A 25,992-nucleotide genomic window follows, 5' to 3' on the forward strand; every position below is an offset into this window, starting at 1 on the left:
GACCTGTCAATCAGAAGATTAATTAGATGACTTGAAGTAGAGTTATACGGATGAAGACATAAATTTGGATTAAAAATAAGTAACGATTTGTTCTACTGAGTTAATTACATATGATTACAGTCAGGAGTAGTTTATTTTTTAAAAGGGAAAATCTGGAATTTTCTGCAGAAATAATGTAAACTACACGCTTAAAAACACCTGCTAATTAAATTTGACAGGTTAGAATTCCGGTCGCCTTAACATGGTTTTCGCCTTCCCTTTTTCGTACTCTTTTTTGTCAGGGAAGTTCAATTTCGCCAGGAAACTAAAATGAATATCAAAACCCCACTTCCGTTTGGGTAAGTTGGGTTGATTTATAAAAAAAAGGCTCATTTGGATAATTAAGGTTTTACAGGATACCCGTTTTGTTGACCGTTTTATATTAATACACACCTTCTAATGTTGCTGTCAGATGATTAATAAAGTGTTTCTGTCGAGGAACTGGCTGATAGTTGCCCCGCGAAAATTTCATGTTCTAAGGGACTGGTCAATTTCATCAGTGTTTGAGCCCTCGAAAAGAGGTGGGTTATGTAGTTTTAATCTACAAGTTGAGGGCGGGTCATCTTATTTATTTACTTACTTTTAAAATGTTACAGTTACAAGAAAATTCTCATTTGATAAATTAAAATTTCTCGATGTGAGCAGTTTTAGATAAATTTTTTAGCGATTTCAGAAGGCCCAAATATAAATATTTCCCGGGGAAGCATGCCCCCTGACCCCCCTAAATGGCGTGTGATTATACCATCAGTTTTTCCTGACTTTTTCAGGCTTCGTAGATTCACTTTGGGCTTTAGGCTTAACCAGTAATCACTTTGCAAATATGAATGATAGACAGTGGTTGTAGTTTCTGTTATCAATTTCTGAATAAAGATATGAACTCAAGTTTTTTGTTTTAAAATTAATATTACGTACTGTTTCAGTTTTCGCATGTTTGTGTCTAAATTTTCCCATGGACTTTACACACGAATATGTGAAAAACTTACAAGTATAAGTAGTGAAAAATTCATCCTTCTTTGGTGTGCTAAGAAACGGGAAAAGACGAACATTGAACAGCAGTGTCCATCAGTGAAATTAGGGTGGTGTATGTAGGGAATCACACTTTAAAAGTTGATGTCAAATCAAAAAACCCCAACCCCTTACAGATGATTAAAAAAACGTTTGGTCCCTTAAGGGACGGACCATTATTTTTTTGGAGGGGGGGGGGGGGGGGGGGGAATGAAAAATATTAAAAAAATTGTTTGCAGGGCCTGGAAAGACAAAATAAATTGTTTGCAAAACGATATGTATAACAAAAAATAGTAAGAATTTCGAAAAAAAAAAGTTAGCAGAGGGAAATGTTTCATCCCCCCCCCCCCTCCAACAAAAATAATGGTCTGTCCCTAATAATGAATTTTTTTAGCAAAGGGGGGTGGGTCCCACCCTTTATCAGGGGTGGGTCAGTCAGTTTTGAGCCAGAAGGAAGGGGTGGGTCACAACTTTATGAGCAACCACTTTTCCAATTGCTCCGGCCACCCCCCCCTCCCCCCCCCCCAGGTACATATTGACCAGTCCCTAAAAACTAGCATATTAGCACTCGAAGCTTCGCTTCTCGGGCTAATATTTGCTAACTTTCTTCGGCACGCCGATTCAAAAATGAGCATCTTGAATTTTTTTTTCCTTTTCAGAGTGAAAGACCTGAAAGCCGAAATGTAACAAAACCGGACAAGAAACCCACTACATGCAGTGGGTTTTTTTCTGTCTGTAGGCCTTCTTCACGGACGAGTTCTATCCATCCGGGCATTTTTCTAGGACGGGTGTCACTTCGCGGCGCGGATGAACGCTTTCGCATCACGTGAATGAGAATCAAAGAAATTAAGTGGTGACGAATTTTTTTATTAAACACGCAAAACTAGTTATACATTTACAAAAACATTTCTCGTGCTTATAGAATAAAACTGTCTCGAAAACTATTGCAAAAGGCAAACCACTTGTGGTTACGACATTTGAACTTAACATCCTTTGTGGTTATTGAACGCTTCTACCCGTTTGTTTATGTAACAGCTTGAACCTGTACACAAAAATAAGTTGCTCTGAGTACATTTCTACGGATTAAGAAGGAACAATGGGCGTCAAAAGTCCTTGAGACAGTTGGATGAAATTGATACTAATTTAAAATTCCCGTTTTTCCACATATTAATCTGCTGCCGCTTTTGAACCACTCCCCCTCCCCCCTTTTCAATGTGTACACAAACGAGGCAAGTCTTGCAGATAGCAAATCCAACATTGTTTCGGGGGGAGGGGGTAATATTGAAGGGGTGAGGGGTAAAATTTGTCCAAGGCATTCAAAAACTGCCCATTGTCTCAACACTTTTGACGCCCATTGAAGGTTGAACTAACATATGCGTAATATTTGTAGAGAAATAATCAAAACAAAACGGGGCCACAGGCGCCTATGGTTCCGTTTTGATTACGGCTGTTTCTCTACAAAAGCAGTCATGTCCGGACCAATTTTATGACGATCCGCATCAATTTTCTGATGGGTCCGTAACCCTGGGGGGTTGGGTAAAAACGCCGGGGTCCGTAACAATTGTATCTGTCGTGTAATCGGCAATTAATTAATTAGTAATTCCTGTGGGGAGGGAGTGGGGAGCACCTGACCGTGTGCTCTTGGTAAAACGGGAAGTTTACCAATGTTATTTGAAAAGCTTCCTTGACTGAAAATCTGAACTCAAGTGTCGGCAATAGGGGAAATTCTTCTTCCGGATGTAGCTTGTCACATGATTTAGTGGTTTGCTTCATTTCAAAATCGAAATGCATCACGATCGGTCTTTCAACAAATAAGTAAACATAAAGCAGCGTTTCAAACTGAAAAGTAAACTCATTAGACTTTTTTTCAAGCGAAGTTATTATTATAATGTCAATTTATTTGGCCATATTGCATTCTTTACTGCCCTTTGAGTCTCTGAGGTTCTTTTCAAAACACAGGGACTAAATGAGCCTCTATAAAATTAAACAAAAAACTGAAATGGGAACAGAAATAATTATAATGGAGACGCAAATTAATTTAATTCTAAACACGTTCATTGCTCATTGAGTGGAAATGCAATACATGCCTGTCAGGTTTAGATGGACGTGACAACTCTACCGCACAACCTTATAACATGGAAGAAAAATAATTCAAAAAAGACACTTTTTTTTTTCTTGTAACAAAATGCACAAGAAGAAACTGAGTAAAACAACAGTAAGCCAGTATTGGTTCTGACATTATAAACATTTATGTTGTTCCTTTTTTACATATATAAACAGAGGAAAAATATATAATATACATAGATTATGTTTCAGATCAGAAACCTGAAATTGAACTATAATTAGTGGAAATATCCTTCATAAAAGTATTCAATAAAGAGGTATTAGTTCGTTTGATCACTGCCTAGTAACCGCAGCTTTGTTCAGTTTTGGCTTGGAAGTATATTTCGCAATATGTCCATGATAGCGTGTCGAATGTGTCTCATCTTCCAACAGTAAATAACAGGATTCAGAGAGGAATTAAGAAACATCAGGGTCCTTAAATACAGCCACAGATTATTTAAGGCGGTGCTTAGTTCAGTGACCAAACTGGCAACAAAAGCACAATAGTTTGGCAAACAACAAACCAAAAACACAAGATATACGTAGAATGTACTGACGGCAGATTTTCTCTGCCTCTCAGCACTTGCCATTTGACTATTCTCTGCTACTTGTACTTGCAGGGTTTGAATTTGGTTTGTGTGGCGTCGCACAGCTAAATAAATTCTGTAATAAACAAGTGTTGTAGAAATGAAGCAAAGACCGAAAATAATAGCGATAACAACCATAGCAATATGGACTGAAATCCACAAAAACATTAATGAAGAAAATACACTTAAAATCCAAATTGAGATCACCACAGCAACAACACGCTGTGAGTGATCTCAAGTCTTATCTCTAAGAGAAGATGAATAGCAGAACCCTTATGGCCACAACACTCAAGAACGAAGCATGAGTAAATATGAGTGCGACGATGTTGAACGCGCTGTATGTGGAAGGAGTAGAACTGACAATCACTGCAATGTACAGAGGTTGAACCAGTAAACCAACACCAAGATCAGAAACAGCAAGACTCAGGAGCAATGTTTTTAAAGGATTTGGCAACAACGTAGTTTTTATCATCGCATGGATTGTTACAATGTTCAACATGATAGCGGTGTAGGATGAGAAGGCGTTGAACACACAATTAGCGATGATTACGTCTTTCATTATATTGCTAGAACTTCAGGAAGAAACAGGAAACGATCTTACGTTAAAATTGTACCGTAAGCTGAGCTTTGCACGAGACTGTTTGATCTTTAAAGATTTGCAACTTGTTTCAATGGTCTGTTAGTTCTTCCGTTCTAGAACTAAGAGATAAATGTGTGACCATTTTCATGTGTATTTACTCATTTTTGTTTATAATACTTGTTTAATTTTTTTTTTCGTTTTCGCATCACTACTTCCCGGAAAACGCTACAAACTTGTTTACACAGCTTATTCGAGAAACGTTGTCGGAAAAATCTGAAGCACAGAAGTGCACGCGACAAGACAGAAAGGTGGTCTGGGTAGTCACTTGAATTTTGCATATGGGCCTAAAGGAAGTATACAAGTTTGTATTTTTGCACGTAAAGATTTTGTCTATCCTCTCAGGAGTCCTTATTCTGCAGCTTTACTTTTACTGTCGCATGTCATGAGTGTTCAAAAATTCTTCTAAAATTCAGCGTGGCTAAAAGTATCTTGTTTCCACATGTCCGAAAGAGAAAGAAAACGTGCAAATTCGCGTTTGTCATGTCGCCGTCTTATTAGTATCCAGCACGTGCACTACCTTTCGGTCTTGTCGGGTGCACTTTGGCTTTTTAGAAACCTTTTTTTGGTGTATGACGTTCAAGGGAAAAATCGATGGTCTTATTTATCGTTTGTCATAAAAAGGGAAGATTAGCCGGAAAAATCAGAATCAGAGAAATTTAGCAGGGGCGGATCCAGGGGGGGTGGATTGGGTGGCTAGCCACCCCCCTTGATCCACCAGAAAAATGAAATAATCATATTAAAATAGAAAAAAAGGACAATGTTCATCCACCTTTCATAGTCAGGCGGCCGTTCAGAGTTAAGGACGGCCATTTTTCCAAGATAGGAGATTTGTTTTACGAACTTCTGCCTTAATGTAACAAAACATGTGTGTATAATTTTCAAAAATAAGATTCCTTTTAGCTTTCAAGAGTTGATTTAGCCTTGCTGGAATAATTTTCTTCTCCATTTACATAGTTTTTAGCAACTTTTCTTACCGTTTTTTCGCATTGAAACGATTTTACAAGCAAGCAAAGTCGCCAAAGTGGTCCCCAGGCCACTTTGCCAAGGGCTAAAAATTTCCACGCATGTGGGTGAGCAAAAAACCCCGCATACATGTTCTTTCCTGTAAGTTCGTGGCCTGTAAACTTTAAATTTAAATCACTGTTTGTTCATTTTATAAAAACTAGACTTTTTCTCCGAGGAAAGAATGTTTTGCCAAATTATCATAGAAAAAAGTGGTTTAATAACCTAATTGACAGCTGTATAAAGCTTCTCAGAATCGCGGAAATCACGTCTAAGAGGCTTTAACTTTTCAAAATTTTCTGAGGGGGCATGCCCCCACACCCCCCTAGAGGGGATGGAGCCTACGGCTCCATGTAATATGGGCCTCAAACCCAAAATTAATTTGCACTCCCACTTTCAAAGAACTGCCAATAACAAGCCTGAGACCCCCCCCCCCCCCTCCCCCATGACAAAACTGGGGCTTGAACAATATAGTAACACAAATATTGGTAAGAAGCCACCCCCCTTTGCAAATTCCTGGATCCGCCCCTGTTTAGTGGTGAACTTTTTTTAAATTAAACACGCAAAACCAGTTATCGGTACTTTGAAAAAGACTTTCTCATGATTATAGAATAGAACTGTTTCGAAAATTATTGCAAAAGGCAAACCATTTGTGGTTGCGACGGTAAATGTGTCATTTGAACTTGAACATCCTTTGTGGTTATTGACCTGTACACAAATATAAGTTGCTTTGAGTACATTTCTACGGATTAAAAGAAGATTGAACTAAAATATGCGTAGGTAGTTGGTACAGACGAAGGAATCATAACTACTTAAAAGAAAAACACGATTCATGTGATTACGACTGGTGTTTGCTTTCTCGTGCCGCGTGTGAATATTTCACAGCTAGTGATCAACATGTTATTTCTCCTGATAATATCAACACATTGTCAAGCAGACAGGTGAGGAGAAAATCAAAGTTAATATTGACTTGATGAATCACTAGATTCTCTGAACTACCATTAGAAGAAAAAAATAGGAATAAATTAGGGGCAGTTCTTAAGCTTTCGCGTTGCGTTACGTGTAAATTTTAAGTGTTGAAAAAAAAAATCTGCTAAGCAAGGTAAGTGCAGAAAGAGGGCCTGTTTACACCACGACAGAGAAATTTGGGTACGGACCCGTCAGAAAATTGGTCCGGATCTGACCACTTTTGTAAATCAAAACGGGGCCTCAGGCGCCTAGGCGCGTTTACACGACAGAGGAAATGAGGTACGGACAATCAAAAAATTGTCCGGACCAAACCGCTTTTGTAGAGAAACAGTCAAATCAAAACGGGGTTATAGCCGCCTATGGCCCCTTTTTGATTTAACTTTTTCTCTACAAAAGCGGTGAGTTCCGGTGCAATTTTTTGACTGGTCCGTATCCAAATTTTTTTGTCGTGTAAACGCGCCTAAATTATATGGCCCCGTTTTGATGTTTCTCTACAAAAGTGATTACGTCGGGAGCAATTCTTTGACGTGTCCGTACCCAAATTTTTCTGTCGTGTAAACGCGCCTTACGTCCCCGTTTTGATTGTGACTGTTTCTCTACAAAAGTGGTCAAGTCCGGACCAATTTTCTGACGGGTCCGTACTAATTATCTCAGTCGTGTAAACGCGCCTTAATCAGCAATTAATTAATATCAATTAATTAGTTATTCCTGTGAGAAGGGGGTGGGGAGCACCTGACCTTGCGCCCTTGGTAAAATGGGAAGTTTACCAATGTTATTTGAAAAGCTTCCTTGACTGAAAATCTGAACTCAAGTGTCGACAATAGGGGGGATTCTTCTTCCGGATGTAGGTTGTCACATGATTTATTGGTTTGCATCATGTCAAAATCGAAATGCATCACGATCGGTCTTTCAATTAAGTAAACATAACAAGTAAACATAAAGCAGCCTTTTTAAATTAAAATTAAACTCATTGACTTATTTTCGGATTAAATGTCAATTTGTTGGCCATATTGCATTCTTTACTGCCCTGTGAGTCTCTGAGGTTCTTTTCAGAACAGAGGGGCTAAATGGGCCTCTATAAAATTGAAAAAAAAAACTAAAATGGGAGCAGAAATAATGGAGACGAAAATTAATTTAATTCTAGACACGGAATAGTCAACAAACCGCTCATTGAGTGGAAATGCAATACATGCCTGTCAGGTTTAGATGGACGTGACAAATCTACCACACTACCTTAAACATGGAAGAAAAATACTTCAAAAATACACTTTCTTTTTTCAAATTTAACGTTATGCTCGAGAAGAAACTGAGTAAAACAACAGTAGGCCAGTATTGGTTCTGACATTATAAACATTTAAGTTGTTCCTTTTTTACATATATAAACAGAGGAAAAAATATATAATATACATAGATTATGTTTCAGATCAGAAACCTGAAATTGAACTATAATTAGTGGAAATATCCTTCATAAAAGTATTCAATAAAGAGGTATTAGTTCGTTTGATCACTGCCTAGTAACCGCAGCTTTGTTCAGTTTTGGCTTGGAAGTATATTTCGCAGTATGTCCATGATAGCGTGTCGAATGTGTCTCATCTTCCAACAGTAAATAACAGGATTCAGAGAGGAATTAAGAAACATCAGGGTCCTTAAATACAGCCACAGATTATTTAAGGCGGTGCTTAGTCCAGTGACCAAACTGGCAACAAAAGCACAATAGTTTGGCAAACAACAAACCAAAAACACAAGGTATACGTAGAATGTACCGAAGGCAGATTTTCTCTGCCTCTCAGCACTTGCCATTTGACCATTCTCTGCTACTTGTACTTGCAGGGCTTGAATTTGGTTTGTGTGGCGTCGTACAGCAAAATAAATTCTGTAATAAACAACTGTTGTACAAATGAAGCAAAGACCAAAAATAATAGCGATAACAACCATAGCAATATGGACTGAAATCCACAAAAACATTAATGAAGAAAATACACTTAAAATCCAAATTGAGACCACCACAGCAACAACACGCTTGTGAGTCACAAGTTCCTGATATCTGAGATGAAGATGAATAGCCAAGAACCTGTCTACACTTATGGCCACAACACTCAAGAACGAAGCATGAGTAAATATGAGTGCGATGATGTTGAACGCGCTGTATGTGGAAAGAGTAGGACTGACAATCACTGCGATGTACAAAGGTTGAACCAGTAAACCAACACCAAGATCAGAAACAGCAAGACTCAGGAGCAATGTTTTTAAAGGATTTGGCAACAACGTAGTTTTTCTCATTGCGTGGATTGTTACAATGTTCAACATGATGGCGGTGTAGGATGAGAAGGCGTTGAACACACAATTAGCGATAATTACGTCTTTCATTATATTGCCAGAACTTCAGGAAGAAACAACAAACGATCTTACGTTAAAATTGTACCGTAGGCTGAGCTTTGCACTAGACTGTTTGATCTTTTAAGATTTGAAGCTTGTTTGAATGGTCTGTTTCTTCTTCCGTTCTAGAACTGATAAGAGTGTGATAAATGTGTGACCATTATCCGATCATGTATATTTACTCATTTTTATTAATAATACTTCAGTTTAATTCAACAAATTAATTATTCCTTTTTCGTTTTCGCATCACTACTTCCCGGAAAACGAAAACAACTTGTTTACACAGCTTATTCGAGAAACATTGTCGGAAAAACCTGAAAGCACGGAAGTGCACGCAACAAGACCGATAGTTGGTCGGCGTATTTACTTGAATTTTGCATATTGGCTTATAGGAAATGATCAAGTTTTTATCTGATTGTTGCACGTAGGGGGCCTTTTTTTAGCTTTACTTTCACTGTCGCATGTCATAAGTGTTGAAAATTCTTCTAAAATTCAGTGTGGCAAAAAGTATCTTGCTTCCACATGTCCGAAAGTGAAAGAAAACGTGCAAATTCGCGTGTCGCCAACTTATTAGCATTCAGCACGTGAACTACCTTTCGGTCTTGTCGCGTGCACTCTTGGGCTTTTTCAGACAACCTTTCTCGAATTTGCTGTAAAAGTAAGGTGTAATATGACTTTCAAGAGAAAAAATCGATGGTCTTATTTATTATTTGTCATACTGAAAAGGAAAGATTAGCCGGAAAAAGGTCCTGAATATAAATTGGAATTTGCATAACATTTGAAAGTCACGTTTTGATTTTCGGAATTAATCGGAATTAGAAGTTCGCTTTCCTCAGATAATTAGGGAGCTTTAGCAATTACGACGGCCACGCCGAGGACAACGCCTGGTGCAAGATGAATTTATATTTTACTTGAGAATTTCGCTATTATCTAAATGGATTCAGTGTATCTATTGGTTTAGGAACAAGCTGGAGCTAAATACATATCAGAAAGCGTTCATCATCAAATAGAAATTCGAAAATTTAGCCGACGTCGTTCACGCTCTTTAAAATACGCAGAACTTGGTCATTTGGCGTTGTTGTTTTGCAGAGAACGGCCAAGAAATGTACCAGGATATAAAATGCACGTGCAGGGCTTTTATTCTGTTTGTTAAAATTTTTGTTTGGTGACGTTCTCGTTTACGTATGCCGTCGTGGTTTGCTAAAGCTCCCTAATAGGCCATTTTCGAGTTACCCTTTGCCTCTGTTTCAAAACGAGTCTACGTGCGAAACCATTCAAATGAAAATGAGTTTGATTTGCATGAAAATGGACCTGTAGGTAAAACGTATTTTCATTTGAATGGTTTCGCACGTAGACTCGTTTTGAAACGGAGGCAAAGGGTAACTCGGAAATGGCCTATCGGTAGAACGCAAACTCAAACTGACTTATTAAAACGTAACTCATTGGAAATGCAGTTTTACAAACATGCATTCTAATGAAGCTCAGATGGTCAAATATTGCGTAAATTAACTTCGCCGCAGTTGTTTAAATTTTTCTCAGAAATAGTTAATACACTGGCTTAAAAAGGTAAAGGTAAGCAACTTATTTATACACGGATTGTGTTTAAAGCTGAAGCTTGTGGGGCCGTGTATAATGCTGATCTCCATAACTACCGCAATCAAAATAAGAGGCTATTGCTGAAAGGTAAACTATTTGCTCTAAAAGCAGTAAAGTTCTTTGCATAAAAAATAAGTAATACGTTGTAACACTGAGCGATTGAGGAGCGAGTTTATACTTAAAATTTTCAAACTCATTAACAATTCATCAAGTTAAAACAAACAACCCTTCACAGCCGTGAAGGGGGTTTGAATACCCGGTCCTGATTAATTAGAATAGAATTTTACGATTTTATTTCTCTGTTTACTCCTTAGTTTTTTGCCGGTTTGATTGAGAAGATATATCAAACACTCGAGACAGTGTTTCATCGGCTACCCAAACACCTCGACCTGGACCTGTCTATCTGAAACTCTGAATAGAGTTGGGGTAAACTAAAAGTTATCATGTGAGTAATAGAGTCGGTACAATGAGTTGATCAGGCGAGCGTTTAAACTTTAGAAGCCGGGAAAGACACGATACACGATTTCGACTGGTTCTTTTTTCTCTTTCGCGTGCGAATACGAAATCGAACATTTTGTTTCTCCTAACAAATTTATATATTGTATTAAAAGCAGTCAGAGTAGGAGAGAAAGCGAGATTACCATGCACCAAATTCTCAGAAATAACATTTATAAAAGAAGTGCACACAAACTAGTTAGGAGAAGTTCTATGATTAGAAAGGTTAAAAGTTCGCAATATAAACTTTCAATTAAGCCTTAACAAATAGAACTATTTTAGTAAGTTTAGGCCCGAAACGTTGTCTGGCAAATGCAAACTTCTACAACTTCTCTTGTTTACGGTTAGTTTCCAGTCTGTCTTCGGTCTGCAAATATCAAACACCGGGCTCGAAAAGCGTACTGGGTTCTGCGTAAACGAGACATTTCGTTTAAGCTTATTTGAAGTCTTCTTGCCACACTACAAGAAAATCTTCTCAAAATGGCGCGTAAAGGTGTCTTCCAGGTTTTTTGCTCTTAGTTTTCGTAAAATAGGCGAATGCCTGGCTTCTTACAAGATGAAGTACATATAACTCGATTCGTCTCACGTATTTCAAAGAACGAGAGTTCCATGACACGAAACACAAACTTGCTCGTCAAGTTTTTCAGCTTTCTGCTGATCCTACTTGTTTTGGAAACTCGTAGTTATGACATCGAGTCAGCAATGAAAAGGGCAACAGTTGGACCTAACGTATTCCTTGGCTCTGACGGCGTCAAAGGTAAGTTTGCATTCGTTGTAGACTGCATTTCAATTTATACAGGCTACGCTGAAGATTTTAGGAGTGGATTTCAATGGCACGCAGCTTGCTTTCTGGCGTTATTAGTGGCGTACGATCGTAGTCTTTGGAGTAAACTAGCATGTCTTTTTGAAATGGCGTAGAATTTTAAGAACCTTGTTGTGGAACACACAGGGTATGCATTATGACATTCGTTATGTGTACACCTAAAAAATGAAAGATAAAATAGCAAAATTTCTATGTCAAATACCCGTTTCAAAACTGTTTTGATTTGTGCCAAGCAACATGTAGCTATAGCTCGTCACCATTCTCTTTATATCCCAATTATATTCCCATGGCTACCATACACAAAAACACAGTGAAAATTTTCACACTGAACAAACTTTCAAATTCTCCTCTCTCCATGGTGAAAAATTACATGCAGCTCCCCACACGAATGCCACTCGAGCAACCACTGATATATTATGATATATTATAAAGGTACTTACTACGTTTCTTTGTTTTGTTTCACTGTGGCACACTTTAGAATTTGTGAATGAAATTATTCTAATGCTACTCTATATTGTCTGTAAGTAACATAACAAAAGCAAAGTTTATGATGGAAGAAGCAACCAGGTGATTCCCCCTGCCTGTGTCTTTGAGGCTAAAAAAATTATACTGTCTCTCTTTCCTCAGATGTGTACTGAAATGGGAAATAATATTTCTAATTTTTTAATCAGTGAAATGACATTCTCTAAGGAAACATATTTTGATTTGACAACCACTACAGTAAAAACCTGCGAGTAAGAACCTAGTTTTTTCCAGGTTAGCATAAACAGGTTCTTACATAAATGGTAGTTACGGTAACACAAATTTAGGCTATTTAGGTCCTAAATAGGTTCTTATTTTCTGAGGAAAATTTACATTGTTGCTAAAAGAACTTTTTAGTGATATTCAGCCTATTATTTGTATAAAATTTGCATACCAAACAAGTGTTTATGTAAAAATGAAGCACTTTTCATTCAGAACATGACATTGTATACATGTACAGTAAAGCCTTTTCCAAATGTATTTTCCCAAAAGTAAACATTTTTAATCAATGTTAGATAATAAAAACCCATTTTCAAATTTTAGGGTAAATAGGTTCTTCTAAAAATGGGGTCTTATTTAACAGGTTCTTAAATATTAGGTTCTTACTCGCGGGCTTTTACTGTATATTTTTCTGTTTTTAAGAGTGTGATGAGGAACTTGGTATCACCTCAGGTGTCAGTCAAGTACCAGATAGCGCCATGTCAGCGTCAAGTTATAACAGGAATTTTCCCCCTCACGAGGGCCGTCTGTTATCAGATAAGTGGTGGCAGCCAGCCGAACAGAAAATAGGTCAATACTTGATGATCGATCTGCAGCAGTTGACAGTTGTTCGGCAGTCTGCTGTCCAGGGAGGACGAGATCCAAGTTTCAGTGGTGCTAGAGTACTTTCTTATTTTATTTATCACAGTATCAATGGAGAAGACTGGTTTCCTATTCTTGAAAGGGAGCATGTTAAGGTACAAAACATCTTTACATCTACATAGCATTTTAGAGTGCAAACTTGTGACCCTTGTCATAGTTAGTTGAATATCTCAAAAGAAGGGTTTGATTGTAAGAATTTTTAATTATTTGTCTTTGACTGTACTTTGGTAAAAAAGTAAGAAAAAGATATATGTAGTAATCATATTTATACAAGGTGTGATATTATGCCCAGGATGTTTATATTTAGTACATGTAAAAGTGTTTATCAATACATGTTCAATTTTATTACAATAAAATATATTGCTTTGTAGTTGTTCGTGGGGAACGTTGAGAGCAGTGAGTTGATATCAAGAAATTATTTTCCTGAGCCTATCATGGTCCGTTTTGTAAGGTTTTATCCACAAAGGTGGCGTACCTTCATGGCTTTGAGAGTTGAACTATATGGTTGCCCTGCAGGTAAAATATTTGTAAATTAAATTGCAATACCATGTAACACCCAGAAATTTAATCAACACTGTTTAATTCTTGAGTAAATGGGAAAACTTTGGTTGTGATGCAGAATGTAACTGTCATTTAAGGTGGCTCCATAGGGTTTTGAGATATTACGGCGCGCGCACAAGTGATACCCAACAAGAGATCATTTTCGCGTTATTTTTTAAACTAGTTAAATAATAGCTGCCGAAATATTAAAAACAAGGACTAAAATATGTTGTGCATTATTTTTTTTTTAAATAACGGCCTTTGTTTTTGAGCTACATGTACTCAAAAAGTGCTATTTTTTGGTGTTTTTATGGCTTTGATCTTAAATTTCTTTAATTTTCTTCGGTGAAAATTTTTGAAATACTCCCAACGGATTGAATCTGATGAGAAATAACTTTTAAAAACAAAAAAAGTAGGGGTTGTCCAGGTCGTTTTTGCGTTTTTGGTTATTTTTTTTTTGACTAAGCAAAAAAACTGGCTTACAGATTTTTTTTTAAAAACGGCAAAAAGGGCAGTTAAAAAGGTATCACATCTATGCCAAATTTTAAGGAATTTCACCGAAGGAAACTCTACTAAATACAAGGGGAAAATTTCTATTTTCGCCCGAATAACAATTACGTCATCAGAATAGAAATTGTCCAAGATCGCTATTTGAGCATGCGCGAACTTTCGAACCATACGAGTTGATGTGTAAAGATGAGCGTTCCCCGTTGTTGTCGGTTTTTGTGCAAATATCTGTTAACCCCAAGGTGAGTTAGAGACATACCTTAATCCTTTATGTAGCAGAATCTCTGAAATTCTGCTCGAAGTATCTTACAATCGCGGAGACTATTCTTTAATTTCTCTTTTGCTTTCGATCGTACGAACTTCACAAAAGCGGCTAGAAGCACCGCGGACGTTGTAAACACCTTTTTAGGGTGTTGTAAACTCTTCTATCTGCTTAACACAGGAAAGCACAGGTGTTGTTTCATTGGCAGAAAGCAAGTCTCGCGTTTTCTCGCCGAAAATTTCACGCTCGCGTGAAGCCGCCATGTTTGTTTTGATTTGCCGGCATTTCAAGCTCACCCTTTCGTACCCATTCTTTGCGCGGTCAAGAAAACCTATGGAGCCACCTTAAATGCTTCTAGGAAGGAAATTTTGAGTGATCTCCAACTAAATCAAATGTTCTATAATTTATCATGAATTTATTTTATGAACTATGATAAGTATTTCCTAATTGTTTATTATAAGAGTCTGTAGATTTAACTTTTTATTTCTTAAAATTAATTTGTAAATTTTGAATATATTATTGTCATTCTTACTTTTTATCTTCTTATCCATGTAAAGCACATTTGATATTTGTTTATGAAATGATTTGCACTATATGCATTTTTATTAGTATTATTATTTTTATTATTATTGTTATTATTATTTAAAAGACTGTTCTTTTGCTGTTTTTATCTTGAAAGCTTTTGACCCACCAGTTGGAATGACCTCCAAAGCGATTGACGATAGCAAAATTTCAGCAACATCAACAGACAGTACAGTATTCAAGCCTAGCTACGCCCGACTTCATCTTAACATTGGTGGGGGTGGATGGTGTGCAAGTCTTCAAAATACTGATCAGTATTTGCAGATCTCTCTGGTTGATGGATATTCATCTAAGTACATATTAACAGCAGTGGCCACACAAGGTGTACTGACTAAAAAGAGCTGGGTCAAGTCATATTACTTTTCTTATACATTGGTCAGTTTAATGGAGTGGACTTTTTACCATGATAGCGATAAGAAAAAGGTAATGCATGCTAGATATTTAGTCTTCACAGATAAAAAGTCAAATACAACAACATTTGATGTAATTTAAATTCAAGGCTTAACCCTTTTTCAATTATTTCATCAGAGTGCATGGTTGTTTATAAGATGGGACAAGTTTATTTGAAATTGACTTTTAAACTTAAAAACTTTTCTTCAGGCCAAAAAATGTCCTGTTTGTAGAAACAATGGTCCTATAAACCGGGTGGTTGTAAGTCATATAATATCCCACAAACTAACAACCATTCAGTTAGTTGCTTTAAATGTCATGCAAACTGCATGGAGACCAGTTAGCTCTGCCTTGATATCCCATCCTCTAATTCCCAGAAATATTGGACTAAATACCATTTAACACTATTTTAACCTTTCACTGAGTTTTGTTATGAAATATTCTTTGGGATATTTGTAGCTTTTTGCAGGTAACACAGATGAGAACACAGTGGTCACAAACCATTTTATGGGCTTTATTGTGGCCAGGGAAATACGTATTCATCCTCAATCCTGGGAAAACAGTATTTGCCTGCGAGTTGAAGTTTATGGCATGGACTATATAAGTAAGTTGACATGTATGAAAAGAATTGTATGAAGGGTCTGACAACACAAAGAGTTTTTTAATTTGCTAATGATGGAGATTGAATCAAATGGTTAATTAATAATTAACTTGTCAATGTGTTGTTCCAGAAAATATTCATACCTCCCCCACACAAGGGTTTTGGTTTGACCCCCCCCCCCCCACCCCGCCCACCCAACATCGAAATTCAAGTTTATCCTCATACTATCCTTTAATAATGTTGGCTAATGAGTCACCCCTCACCCCCATGGACCTTTCATGGGGTGGGTGTGGACATTTTCTGGTTGCACACAATATGCAAGGTATGGAGCATAGGTGGCATCTGTAAGTACCGGTAACATTACAAACACAAACAATATGCAAATGTAAGGATAATCATTCATCATAGCAACCTCACCAGAGGTCAACCCCCTGGCCGGGCACTTGTTGCATTGATTTTTTCCTGGAAAAGGAACATAACTAGTAAGACTTACATGGTAAGGAGATCCAAAATGAATCCACAGGTGGATTGGGAGGGGCAAGAGGAAGAAAAAGAACTTGGCAATTGATCATAAGGGCTAAACTCTCTTGAAAGTGAATTAACGAACTGTGCATGCATGTGCAGGAATGCTACCCACTCATCACACCACCAGCCAAACTCACATTTAACTCTAAATATAAATGATCTAAATTATTAACTTTAAATTCATTATAGATGACTTAATCATTTTCAGTGAGTAATGGTACTGAAAAAAGTAAAAAAGTACTTAATCCTTGGGTTAGTCATGTAGTTAAAGGTTTAAAGTTCTGCTTGTTCAAAAATGTTTTCTGTAACTGTAGTTGTTTTCAGTACAGTTTAGGCTTGATCAATACACTCACATGTGTTTATGGTTTAGGTCACCGTAATGATGACATTTGCAACTATGGAGCGGACAAAATTCCTAAGTGCCGTGGCTTTGGTAAAGTATGTACTGAAAGCCCATCCAAGATGTATCAGATCTTTACATGTGTATGTGAAATTGGATTTGTGGGGAGTACCCGCACTTGTGAAGGTAACAATATAGGTCCCTTAACTTTTATTTAAATATTATGGCAGTTCAGTTATTACTGCCAACTTTTCCATTTTGCAACAGTCACCTTAACTTTAAGGTTGATTAGCTGTCACACTGAACTTGTTATCCCGCAGAAAAGGGCTCAAAGGTTGCCCGTGAGCCATGCAGAGGTGATCGCTGACTGGCATTGTTTCAAGGTTAACCACGCCCAAAATACATTTAGCAACATATAATAACCACCCCCCCCCCCCAAAAAAAAAAACAAAAAAAGGAATCCCAGTCCCACAAAATAACCTCACCAAAAATAAGGTCTTTAGGGTTTCTGTTTTGTGTGTGTTTTTTTTTTTTGGGGGAGGGGGGGGGGAGCAAAGTTGAATTGACATTTTTTATTTGCCCTTTGAGCTGAAGTATGCTCACTGTTAACAAGTTAAAGTTGATTAAAACATATTGTTCTTAACAGATTTAGATGAATGTAGTGTGGCATACAGTTTATGCAATAAGAAGCAATACTGTTTTAATGGAGAAGGTTTTACCGGTTGCGTATGTCGAGAAGGCTACATATATGATTTTTACCAAGGCAGCTGCATAGGTTAGTGTGATATGCTAGCCTAGTCTTTGGAGTAGAAATTTATTAAAAATAAATTCAACTTCCAGGGGCAGATCCAGAAATAGAAATATTCTATTCAAAAATTCTTTCAAAGTTTCTTTCGAATTTTGTTCATTAATGTATGTAAATTGGAATGGACAATTAACTAGAAATTACATTGTAAATTTCATATTTTAATACATTAGTATCATCTTAAGTACTATATTATGAATATTAAAATATTACACTGCACGTTGCCTTATCCAATGTGCAGTTCTAGAAAATATCCATACCCAACCCATGGAAGGCCATTGGAAATTCCGAAGGGTGGGGTCTCAAAAGCCAAAATGTTTAATAAAAATATGGAGCTTAACTGGAATATCCAGAGGTGTGGGGATTCAAACCAAAAAACCTTCTGTGGGAGGGGTATGGATATTTTCTGGAACAACACTATTTGGCAGTCCATGGCAGCTCAGACAGTCCATAGTCCTTATACATGCAAAGAAAATACAAATACAATACAAATACAACAACTTTATTTAAACAAGGTAAAAAAGTTTAAAGCTAAAAGCTTGTGGGGCCGTGTACAAAGGTTGCAAAATGAAAAGTCCATCCAATTTTTGGCTGTTTCTTTCTATCCTTATATAGATGTTGATGAATGTGCAGGCCATGCAAGAGATGTTTGTCCATATCTGACAGAGTGTATCAACACTGATGGATCATTTATCTGTGATTGCAGTGAGCCAGGTTATCTGGCAAATGGAAACAACTGTCTTGGTAATATCATTGTTTTTTATATACCAGTATTATGAGTCAGCAAAATGTACCTATAACTTCTACTCTCAAGGGCATACCTAGATAGCTTTATAGCTTTCAAGCTGCTTTTATCCAGAAAATTTCAGGGAGGAACCAGACAAAAAGGCCTAGCCCCAATGATCTGGAGTGGTGTGGAATTGCTAGTTCTTTAGGGGGTTGAGAATTTTCTAGAACAGTTCTGGACTCAGCTCTGAGTGGCTTAAAAGTGAGGATTCTTTGGGAGATAAGGTTGCTCAATGTCAGGACTTTAACAACCTTCAAGAGGTCACTGTAAACACTACAGGGGGAGAGAGGGGAGATCTGGTAGTCCTTCATGTGCCTTTTGACAAACCTGATTAGATACAATGTATGTATGTATATAGTTATCAACTTGTTAGTATATTAAATTTAGTTTCAGTAGTGATAGTCGGGTAAAGGGCAAAGTTAAAAATAAGATACATAGATTTGATTAACAGAACCTATCTGAAAAGTGTAGACAAATGACAGTGGTACAGCAACCATTAGGCATACACCTGTCATAACAAGGAGTGTAACTGTGTAGACATTTCTTATAGATATCGATGAATGTGACATTGGCAGCCATACCTGTTTGGAGAATTCCACATGTGTAAATGCTGCTGGTTCATTTCGTTGTTTCTGTAATAAGGGCTTTACTGGTGATGGCTCAAAAGCATGTTATGGTATGTATGCTGCAAGAGCAGTGCTCACTTCTGCAAACATGTTATGTCATGTCTTAAAAGCATTAACTTCACCATGCATTTCTTTGCTGCTGCATAAGTTGTTACCACTGCCCCGCTCATAGAATGTGCTAAACATGTAGTTTCATCAGGGATTCAATGAAATCCTCAATGGGGCATACAAAAATTGCACCAAAAGTGTCTCTCAACAATCATAAAAAATTCCTGCAACTTAACCAGCAAAATGTACCCTTGAAATTGGCTGAAATTACAGAACAAGCAATAATATTTTCTCCTGTTCACAGCAGTTTTGTGGGTTTGGCAAATTTTGGAACATCCCTTATGCACAGGGGACAAATTGAGCATGGAGTTTTTTTTTAGAATTTTCCTGGACCAGTAAGGACACATTTTACTGGGAGAGCAAAAAAACAACCCCTCCTTAGGTTGGCTTTCACTAGTCACAGAGCGGTGTTTACACCAGGGGGTGGTGCTGGAGTTCTTTTGATTTGATTATTCCGATTTTAGGTGACATGTAAGTGGCCTTATAATGAACTGTCAGAGTTATGTCACTTTGCAGATATTGATGAATGTGAAACAAATTATGCAGAGTGTGGTACTCATGGAGTGTGCGTCAACACAATAGGCTCCTATTATTGTGTCTGTAAGCAAGGATTTGTTGCCAGAGGCGCTGACTGTGAAGGTAAGTCACAGCTTAGTTAGTAGGAAGAGCTCGTTTATCAGGGGTCTCATTAAGATTTGGAGCAGGTGGGCATTAGGGTATGCAACTGGGCAAGGTATCAGTAAGACCCCACTCTCTTTGGTAAACTGAAGTCAGTTCAGATGTTAAAACAGCGTGGAAAACTTGTGTTCGCAGCTGATCACTTTGCCCGGTGGCTGGCCCTTATGCTTTCAATGAAGCGAGTATCATGAAGAAGTCTAAGAATTTCCTACTGACAAAATGATCTGGCCAAACCAAAAAAAGTGTGAAATAAGAACACGAAATCAAAGCTCCAAAATAGTCTTTCTTTTCCTTTGCTCCCTGCTCTCCGCCCCCAACCACTTTCTGGCCTTAGATCGTGTGTATAGTTTGTTTGTTTTTTTACAATGTTTTTACTAAATATTTCCCTCGTTCATAACTTTTCTTCGCTGTGTTGTTAAGTGGCAGTTTCTCTTAAAGCGGTCCATCGCATTTCGGGTCGGAAAAAAGTTTTCCCTCAAACTTTGCCCAGTGAACTATCTTAGGTTGTAAGTAAATGCAACGACTTTAGTTTTTGGAAATACGTTAAAATATATTTTTTAGAGCTCTCAACAGTGAAGGTTGCAAAAGGCCTAATTTTGAGCTTGGCCAGAACGAGAAATTTCATAAGTTGACGAGCTCGCCGCTCAAAAACAACCAAACGCACCAAGTTATTATTATTATTCCTAAGTTAAGTGGTCCTTCAAAAGTTGGAAACGCATGTTAATTTTGATACATTTTGATTTACGGGTCCGTGAAAATTTAAATATCAGCAACCGTTAAATCGCTTTTTGTAAACATGCAAAAGTATGGTGTCTTCGCCGGCCTTTATTTCACGAGTCCAGACCAGACCATTCTAAATTCCAACTGAATCCTACTAAACAGATGTTAGGAAGCATAGAAATATAAAAATACCTTGCACTTTTTATCTTCCTTTGCCACAGCGACTTCGAACATGCACACTGGCAGGTTTCTTTTTGATTCAGTTTCATAATGTGCAGTGTTTGGTGCTGAGTCAACATTTGTTTTTTCTTATTGACAGATATCAATGAATGTGCATCAGATTCTGCAGTTTGTGAACATGACGCTTTGTGTTTTAATCTTCCTGGTTCTTATGCCTGCCAGTGTAAACTGGGATATCAAATCACTGATAACGCATGTCAAGGTAAACATTGATTCATAAAGAGGGTAAGAACAAAGCCCGGGGGGGGGGGGTACTCCCATATTAAATGGACAGGGATGCTCGTCGGAAATTTTGAAACGAACCCCTAAAAGAGACCAATCTGGGCGTGACTCAAGCTGTTTTAGACCCCTAAAAGATACCAAAATTCTGAAAAAAGAACTTGTATTTGTAATTTTTCATTGTGTGTAACCCTAAACGAGACCCTGAAGGCTAACAATATTGCCATTTTCCCCCAAACCCCGGGGGGGGGGGACTCCCATATGAAACGGACGGGGATGCTCGTCGGAAATTTTGAAAAGAACCCCTAAAAGAGACCAATCTGGGTGTGGCTCAAGCCTTTCTTGACCCCTAAAAGATACCAAAAAACTAAGAATGGAGTTTATATTTGTATATTTCTTCGTGTGTAACCCTAAACGAGACCATTATGGCTAAAAATATTGGCGTTTTGGGCATTTTTTCCCGGAACACCCTAAGCGAGACCAAAAGTCCGAAATTTACACCCCTAAGCGAGACGACGAGCATCCCCGTCACTTTCATATGCGAGTCCCCCCCCCGGGCCCCAAACACCCTAAGCGAGACCCAAAGTCCGAAATTTACACCCTAAGCGAGACGACGAGCATCCCCGTTCCTTTCATATGGGAGTCCCCCCCCCCCCCCCCCCCCCGGGGGAACAAAGTCACTTGAGTCACTTGTATTTTCTCGGTATACACACGAGCCTTTGACAAGTGGGATATTCCATAGTATACCACGAGAAAGTGTTGTGTAACTATTTTATACCATGCCATAGAAAATACGCTTACTAAATTTCATCGAGAATAAGATCGCAGTGCACGATGGGAAGGTTGGGTTGAGTACCGTCGAATATACAACGGATTTCCTGTATTCTGATTGGCTGTATTTTCTATGGCATGTTATAAATACATTTATGAATATTGGAATGGAATACAATACTCTTTCGTGTTTATTTAAAGCCATAGAAATGTTGTTCACCCCTTACACGGAATCATATATGACCATGAAAACAGCGACTTTGATTTTGTTTCTTTGATGATTTCCATTTCTGGATTAGCCCTGGAACACTTAAGGAAAACGGAAGGTTGTTGACTTGAGCATAGCTAATAGAGAGAAATGGTTAGGAAGCCCGGCAAAGCTCTTTGTTGTATGTTTTTGTTCGCTATTTTGGGGCTTGTCCCTGCACAAAATCTGACAAAATACAATAGGTGTATGTATAGTGTATGGACGCAAAACAAATGAAGTGCAGGGTCACGCAACTTCCAACCTAAATCTTGGCCCCTTTTTTTGCTCTTTTGTTGTTTGCCGGGCGTCCTAACCATTTAACTCTATTAACTTTGAGGAGCATAGAAAATCTAACGAATGCTGTTTATTCAACGGCAGATGTCAATGAATGCCTGGAGGAGCTTGCGGGCTGTGACAAACGAGCTGACTGTTATAACACTGTTGGCTCATATCTCTGTGTATGTAACAAAGGTCTTTATGGAAATGGATTTTACTGTTCAAGTAAGGTTTTTTCTTGACATGTTTTTAACTGAAAATAAAGGAACCAGTAGTGTAATCGGTAGTAGACATTTTTTTAAGGGCTTTTTAAACCGATCAGGTTGCCTTCTACTGAATTTTCGGTGGCTTCTGTCCACGTTGTTCGGAGCGATTTTTAAACAGACATCATGAGGTAGGCCATGAGCAGGTAAGACTTCAAAGATCAAAACAACTTCAGAGGAAAATCGTTCCCAGGAACATGGCAAGCGAGGGAAAATTTGCAACCGATGGAAAGCGCCAAAAACATGGACAAAAATCATGTAACCAATACAAGCGCGGGAAAACTTAAATTCGGTGGAAAACGCGGGAAAGAACTGTTACCAATGCAAGCGCGGAAAAAATTGGTTTCGATGGAAAACGGGAAAACATGAAACCAATACAAGCACGGGAAAACTTGATTTCGGTGCAAACGCGGGAAAGAAATTTTACCAATACAAGCACGGGAAAACTTGATTTCGATGCAAAACGGGGAAAACATGAAACCAATGGCATGCGCGAGAAACAAGTCACCGGCGCAAGACTTATAAACGATGACAAGCGTGGGAAAAGATGTAACCGCGCAAAAAAAACATGTGACTAGGAAGTGACCAGTTGTTCTGAAAAGTTGTTCTGAAAGTCCCAAATTCGCCACCATTCCCAGGCTAATCTACCGTAGTATCATTTTAAGCTGCAGTGATGTAGAAATCTAACATTGGAGATTTGATTTATTACAGATTCAGAGTTGGCTGGACAGTGTTTAGAAGGAGATGAAGAATGTGCTGCCGCTCTGTCTGAGAGAGCACGAGGGAAACCGAACGCTCGTAAAACTGCAGCCGCATTAGCTGAGAAAGCAAGAGGAAAGTCGAAAGGTCGATTAAAACCTGGAGGGGCATCTGAGAAAACACAAGGAGAGCCGAACGAGAAAACAGAAGGGAAATCGAACGAGAAACCAGAAGGGAAATCGAACGAGAAAACAGAAGGGAAACCAGACGAGAAAACACAAGGGAATCCGAACGAGAAAACACAAGGGAATTCGAACGAGAAAACACAAGGAAAACCGAACGAGAAAACACAAGGGAATCCGAACGAGAAAACACAAGGGAAGCCGAACGGTAGGTAGGTAAGGTAGGTAATACTTTATTTCAACACGGTAAAATCCATTCAGGTACAGAATAAAAAACAAAGGATAAAACACTATGTAACTACTAGTACAAAAAAACACCTGCTTTTCAAGCATGCCGTGTATTCACAATTTAAATGCAAAATGATTCGAAAGTGCGATTTGTCAATTTGTTTTTAAATTCGTTAAGTAAGCTGGATAGTTTTATTTCATTCGGTAAGCGCTATTACACAGCCCCGCTGTAGCTAAAACTTCGTTTACAATATTTAGTGCGTGGCTGTGGTATGGATAGCTTTCCTTCAGTATTCCTGAGATTGTAAGTCAAGGCTTCATTACGCAGGAAAAACCGAGAACTCAAATAATTTGGTTGTTCACAGCATTATAAATCATAATCGATTTACTCATGGCCCTTTGATGATCAAGCGTGTGCCAATTTAAACTATGAAAGAGTTCATCAGTATTTCTATCATAATTAAAGAAGGTTATGACACGCGCAGCACGGTTCTGCAGTTTCTGAGAGAGTCCCTTTGAACAGCATCCCCACACTATTGTAAACGGTGAGAAGTATCTCACGTGGAACAAAATTCCTTATGCGTTTAATGGCGCTTACGCCGGAGGCAATCTTTTTTGAAATTTCTTTTATTTGAAATTCCCTATTTAGATTTTGATCAAGTGAAATCGAACGAGAAAACGCAAGGGAAACTAAACGACAAAACACAAGGGAAGTCGAACGAGAAAACACAAGGAAAGCTAAACGACAAAACACAAGGGAAGTCGAACGAGAAAACACAAGGCGATTCGAAGGGAATAGCAGAAGGGAAATCGAACGAGGAAACACAAGAAAAGTCGAACCCTGTGCAACTCCACAAAGCAGTAATGGAAGGGAAAACGCAAGGGAAGCTAAACGAGAAAACACAAGGGAAATTGAACGAGGAAACACAAGGAAAGTCGAACCCTGTGCAACTCCGCAAAGCAGTGGCCTTTGCGGGATAATCATTCTTGAAACCGAGCGAGTGGATCTTGTTGTTTCCAGCAATTTTGGCTTACGGATTGCTTAGTCGTATGTTGTTTATTTAGTAAACCCTTGTACTTTTTCTGAAAAGGACGTTCAAACAACCCAGTGTAAATAGTATTGTTTGGGGTTTGTCAAATACCTTTTAACTTTCATTAAATAAATAAAGACGGTGCCATTTATAGTGTTTCAACAATATGTGTGAGTCATTTCCTGTCATTTACATAAAGGCCTTTACAGTTGGGAAGCACTAACTTACGAGCCAGGCCACAGCCTTGAGTGCAACCTCGTCCCCAGGGCCTTCACGGCGACGAGTTTTCAAAATGGCGGCTCGCGACGTTGCCTTGAGTAAACACGACCCAAGAGAAGTCCCTGGGCGCAGGTTTCCGGTTGCCCGGGGGGACTCCTATAGAAAAGGGACGGGAATGTTCGTCGTCTCGTTTAGGGGTGGAAATTTCGGATTTTTGGTCCGCTTAGGGTGTTTCGGGCAAAACGCCGATATTTTTTAGCCATTAAGGTCTCGTTTAGGGTGACACACGAAAAAATATACAAATATAAATTCTATTTTAGTAGTGTGGTATCCTTTAGGGTTGAAAAAAGCCTAAGCCACCCAGATTGGTCTCTTTTAGGGGTCATTTTCAAAATTTCCGACGAGCATCCCAGACCCTTTCATATAGGGAGTCCCCCCGGGTACGGTTGCACGAAACGAGTTTGCCTGGTTACGATTTTTAATTGTGCTTAAAAATGGTTGTTCTAGTCAAGTGGATGGGACAATAAAGCTTATTTTGATGAACGAGGCATATTAAAAAAAACGCAGTAGCTTTGTTTACAAGTGCAGGAAGACTTTCTACAGCAAAGTTTTATTCCAGACCCGAATGTTTTATTTACTTGAATATTATCACGTTTAGAAAAAGGTAAGATGAATCCATTTAGGCGCAACATTCATGTAGACGCCGCGTATAAAGCACGTCGAATAAAGTTCAAATCCCAGAAAACTCGCTGGAATCGCGATAAATAAACGCAATGCCCAGATTAAAAAAAAAAAAAGAACTTGACGCAAGATTTCTGGGGCTTTGATAACATTTGACGCGACGTTTAGGGGAATCTTTGTTTACAACATTTACCTCATTACCTTATTGTTACTTATTTTTGCGGGACTTAATTTTCGCGATTTCAAAAAATCGCGAAAATAAGACCCGCGAGAAAGGTTCCGCGACATAACGACGCGAACTTTAATACCCTTCATATAATTCGTATGATTAATCAACGTGCCGTCAGTATTTACTACATAATTATCTTGTACAGTCGTCACTAGCTCACTTTGTTACAAAGGAACAACCCTTTAGTCCGTTTCGTCCCTTGGTCTGTTCAGTCATTG

At 38.3% G+C, this 25,992-nt stretch overlaps 2 protein-coding genes across 5 annotated transcripts; one reads left to right on the forward strand and one right to left on the reverse strand.

The window, feature by feature from the left end:
- Nucleotides 1-7,845: 7,845 nt before the first annotated feature.
- On the reverse strand, nucleotides 7,846-8,876 carry LOC144633101 (adenosine receptor A3-like). The gene has a single exon (XM_078491893.1). It carries the CDS (start codon nucleotides 8,710-8,712, stop codon nucleotides 7,876-7,878), a length of 837 nt encoding a protein of 278 aa, XP_078348019.1. The 5' UTR covers nucleotides 8,713-8,876; the 3' UTR covers nucleotides 7,846-7,875.
- Nucleotides 8,877-10,805: 1,929 nt separating this feature from the next.
- Nucleotides 10,806-24,800, forward strand: LOC144633182 (uncharacterized). 4 transcript variants are annotated; one of them, XM_078491991.1, is made up of 14 exons: nucleotides 10,806-11,569; nucleotides 12,800-13,113; nucleotides 13,390-13,534; nucleotides 15,007-15,332; nucleotides 15,759-15,903; nucleotides 16,796-16,951; nucleotides 17,412-17,540; nucleotides 18,186-18,314; nucleotides 18,908-19,033; nucleotides 19,608-19,730; nucleotides 20,809-20,931; nucleotides 22,345-22,467; nucleotides 23,217-23,602; nucleotides 24,264-24,400. In XM_078491991.1, exons 1-13 carry the CDS (start codon nucleotides 11,350-11,352, stop codon nucleotides 23,600-23,602), a joined length of 2,445 nt encoding a protein of 814 aa, XP_078348117.1. In that variant the 5' UTR covers nucleotides 10,806-11,349; the 3' UTR covers nucleotides 24,264-24,400. The 4 variants fall into 4 exon arrangements, with proteins under 4 accessions (XP_078348117.1, XP_078348116.1, XP_078348115.1 ...); XM_078491990.1 differs by having other exon boundaries at nucleotides 10,807-11,569; nucleotides 23,217-23,607; nucleotides 24,264-24,398; XM_078491989.1 differs by having other exon boundaries at nucleotides 10,811-11,569; nucleotides 23,217-23,598.
- The last annotated feature ends 1,192 nt before the right edge of the window (nucleotides 24,801-25,992 follow it).

Source organism: Oculina patagonica, chromosome 12, assembly GCF_052425735.1.
Source record: "Oculina patagonica isolate OP01 chromosome 12, crgOcupat, whole genome shotgun sequence".
In the NCBI taxonomy this organism is placed as follows: Eukaryota; Metazoa; Cnidaria; class Anthozoa; order Scleractinia; family Oculinidae; genus Oculina; species Oculina patagonica.

Excerpts from the sequence above, each read along its gene's own strand:
- LOC144633101 (XM_078491893.1), bottom strand. The coding sequence starts at position 8,712 with ATGAAAGACGTAATTATCGCTAATTGTGTGTTCAACGCCTTCTCATCC.
- LOC144633182 (XM_078491988.1), top strand. The coding sequence starts at position 11,350 with ATGCCTGGCTTCTTACAAGATGAAGTACATATAACTCGATTCGTCTCA. Across the intron at positions 16,952-17,411 it reads GAGTACCCGCACTTGTGAAG|ATTTAGATGAATGTAGTGTG; the intron begins GTAACAATATAG and ends TGTTCTTAACAG. Across the intron at positions 22,468-23,216 it reads AAATGGATTTTACTGTTCAA|ATTCAGAGTTGGCTGGACAG; the intron begins GTAAGGTTTTTT and ends GATTTATTACAG.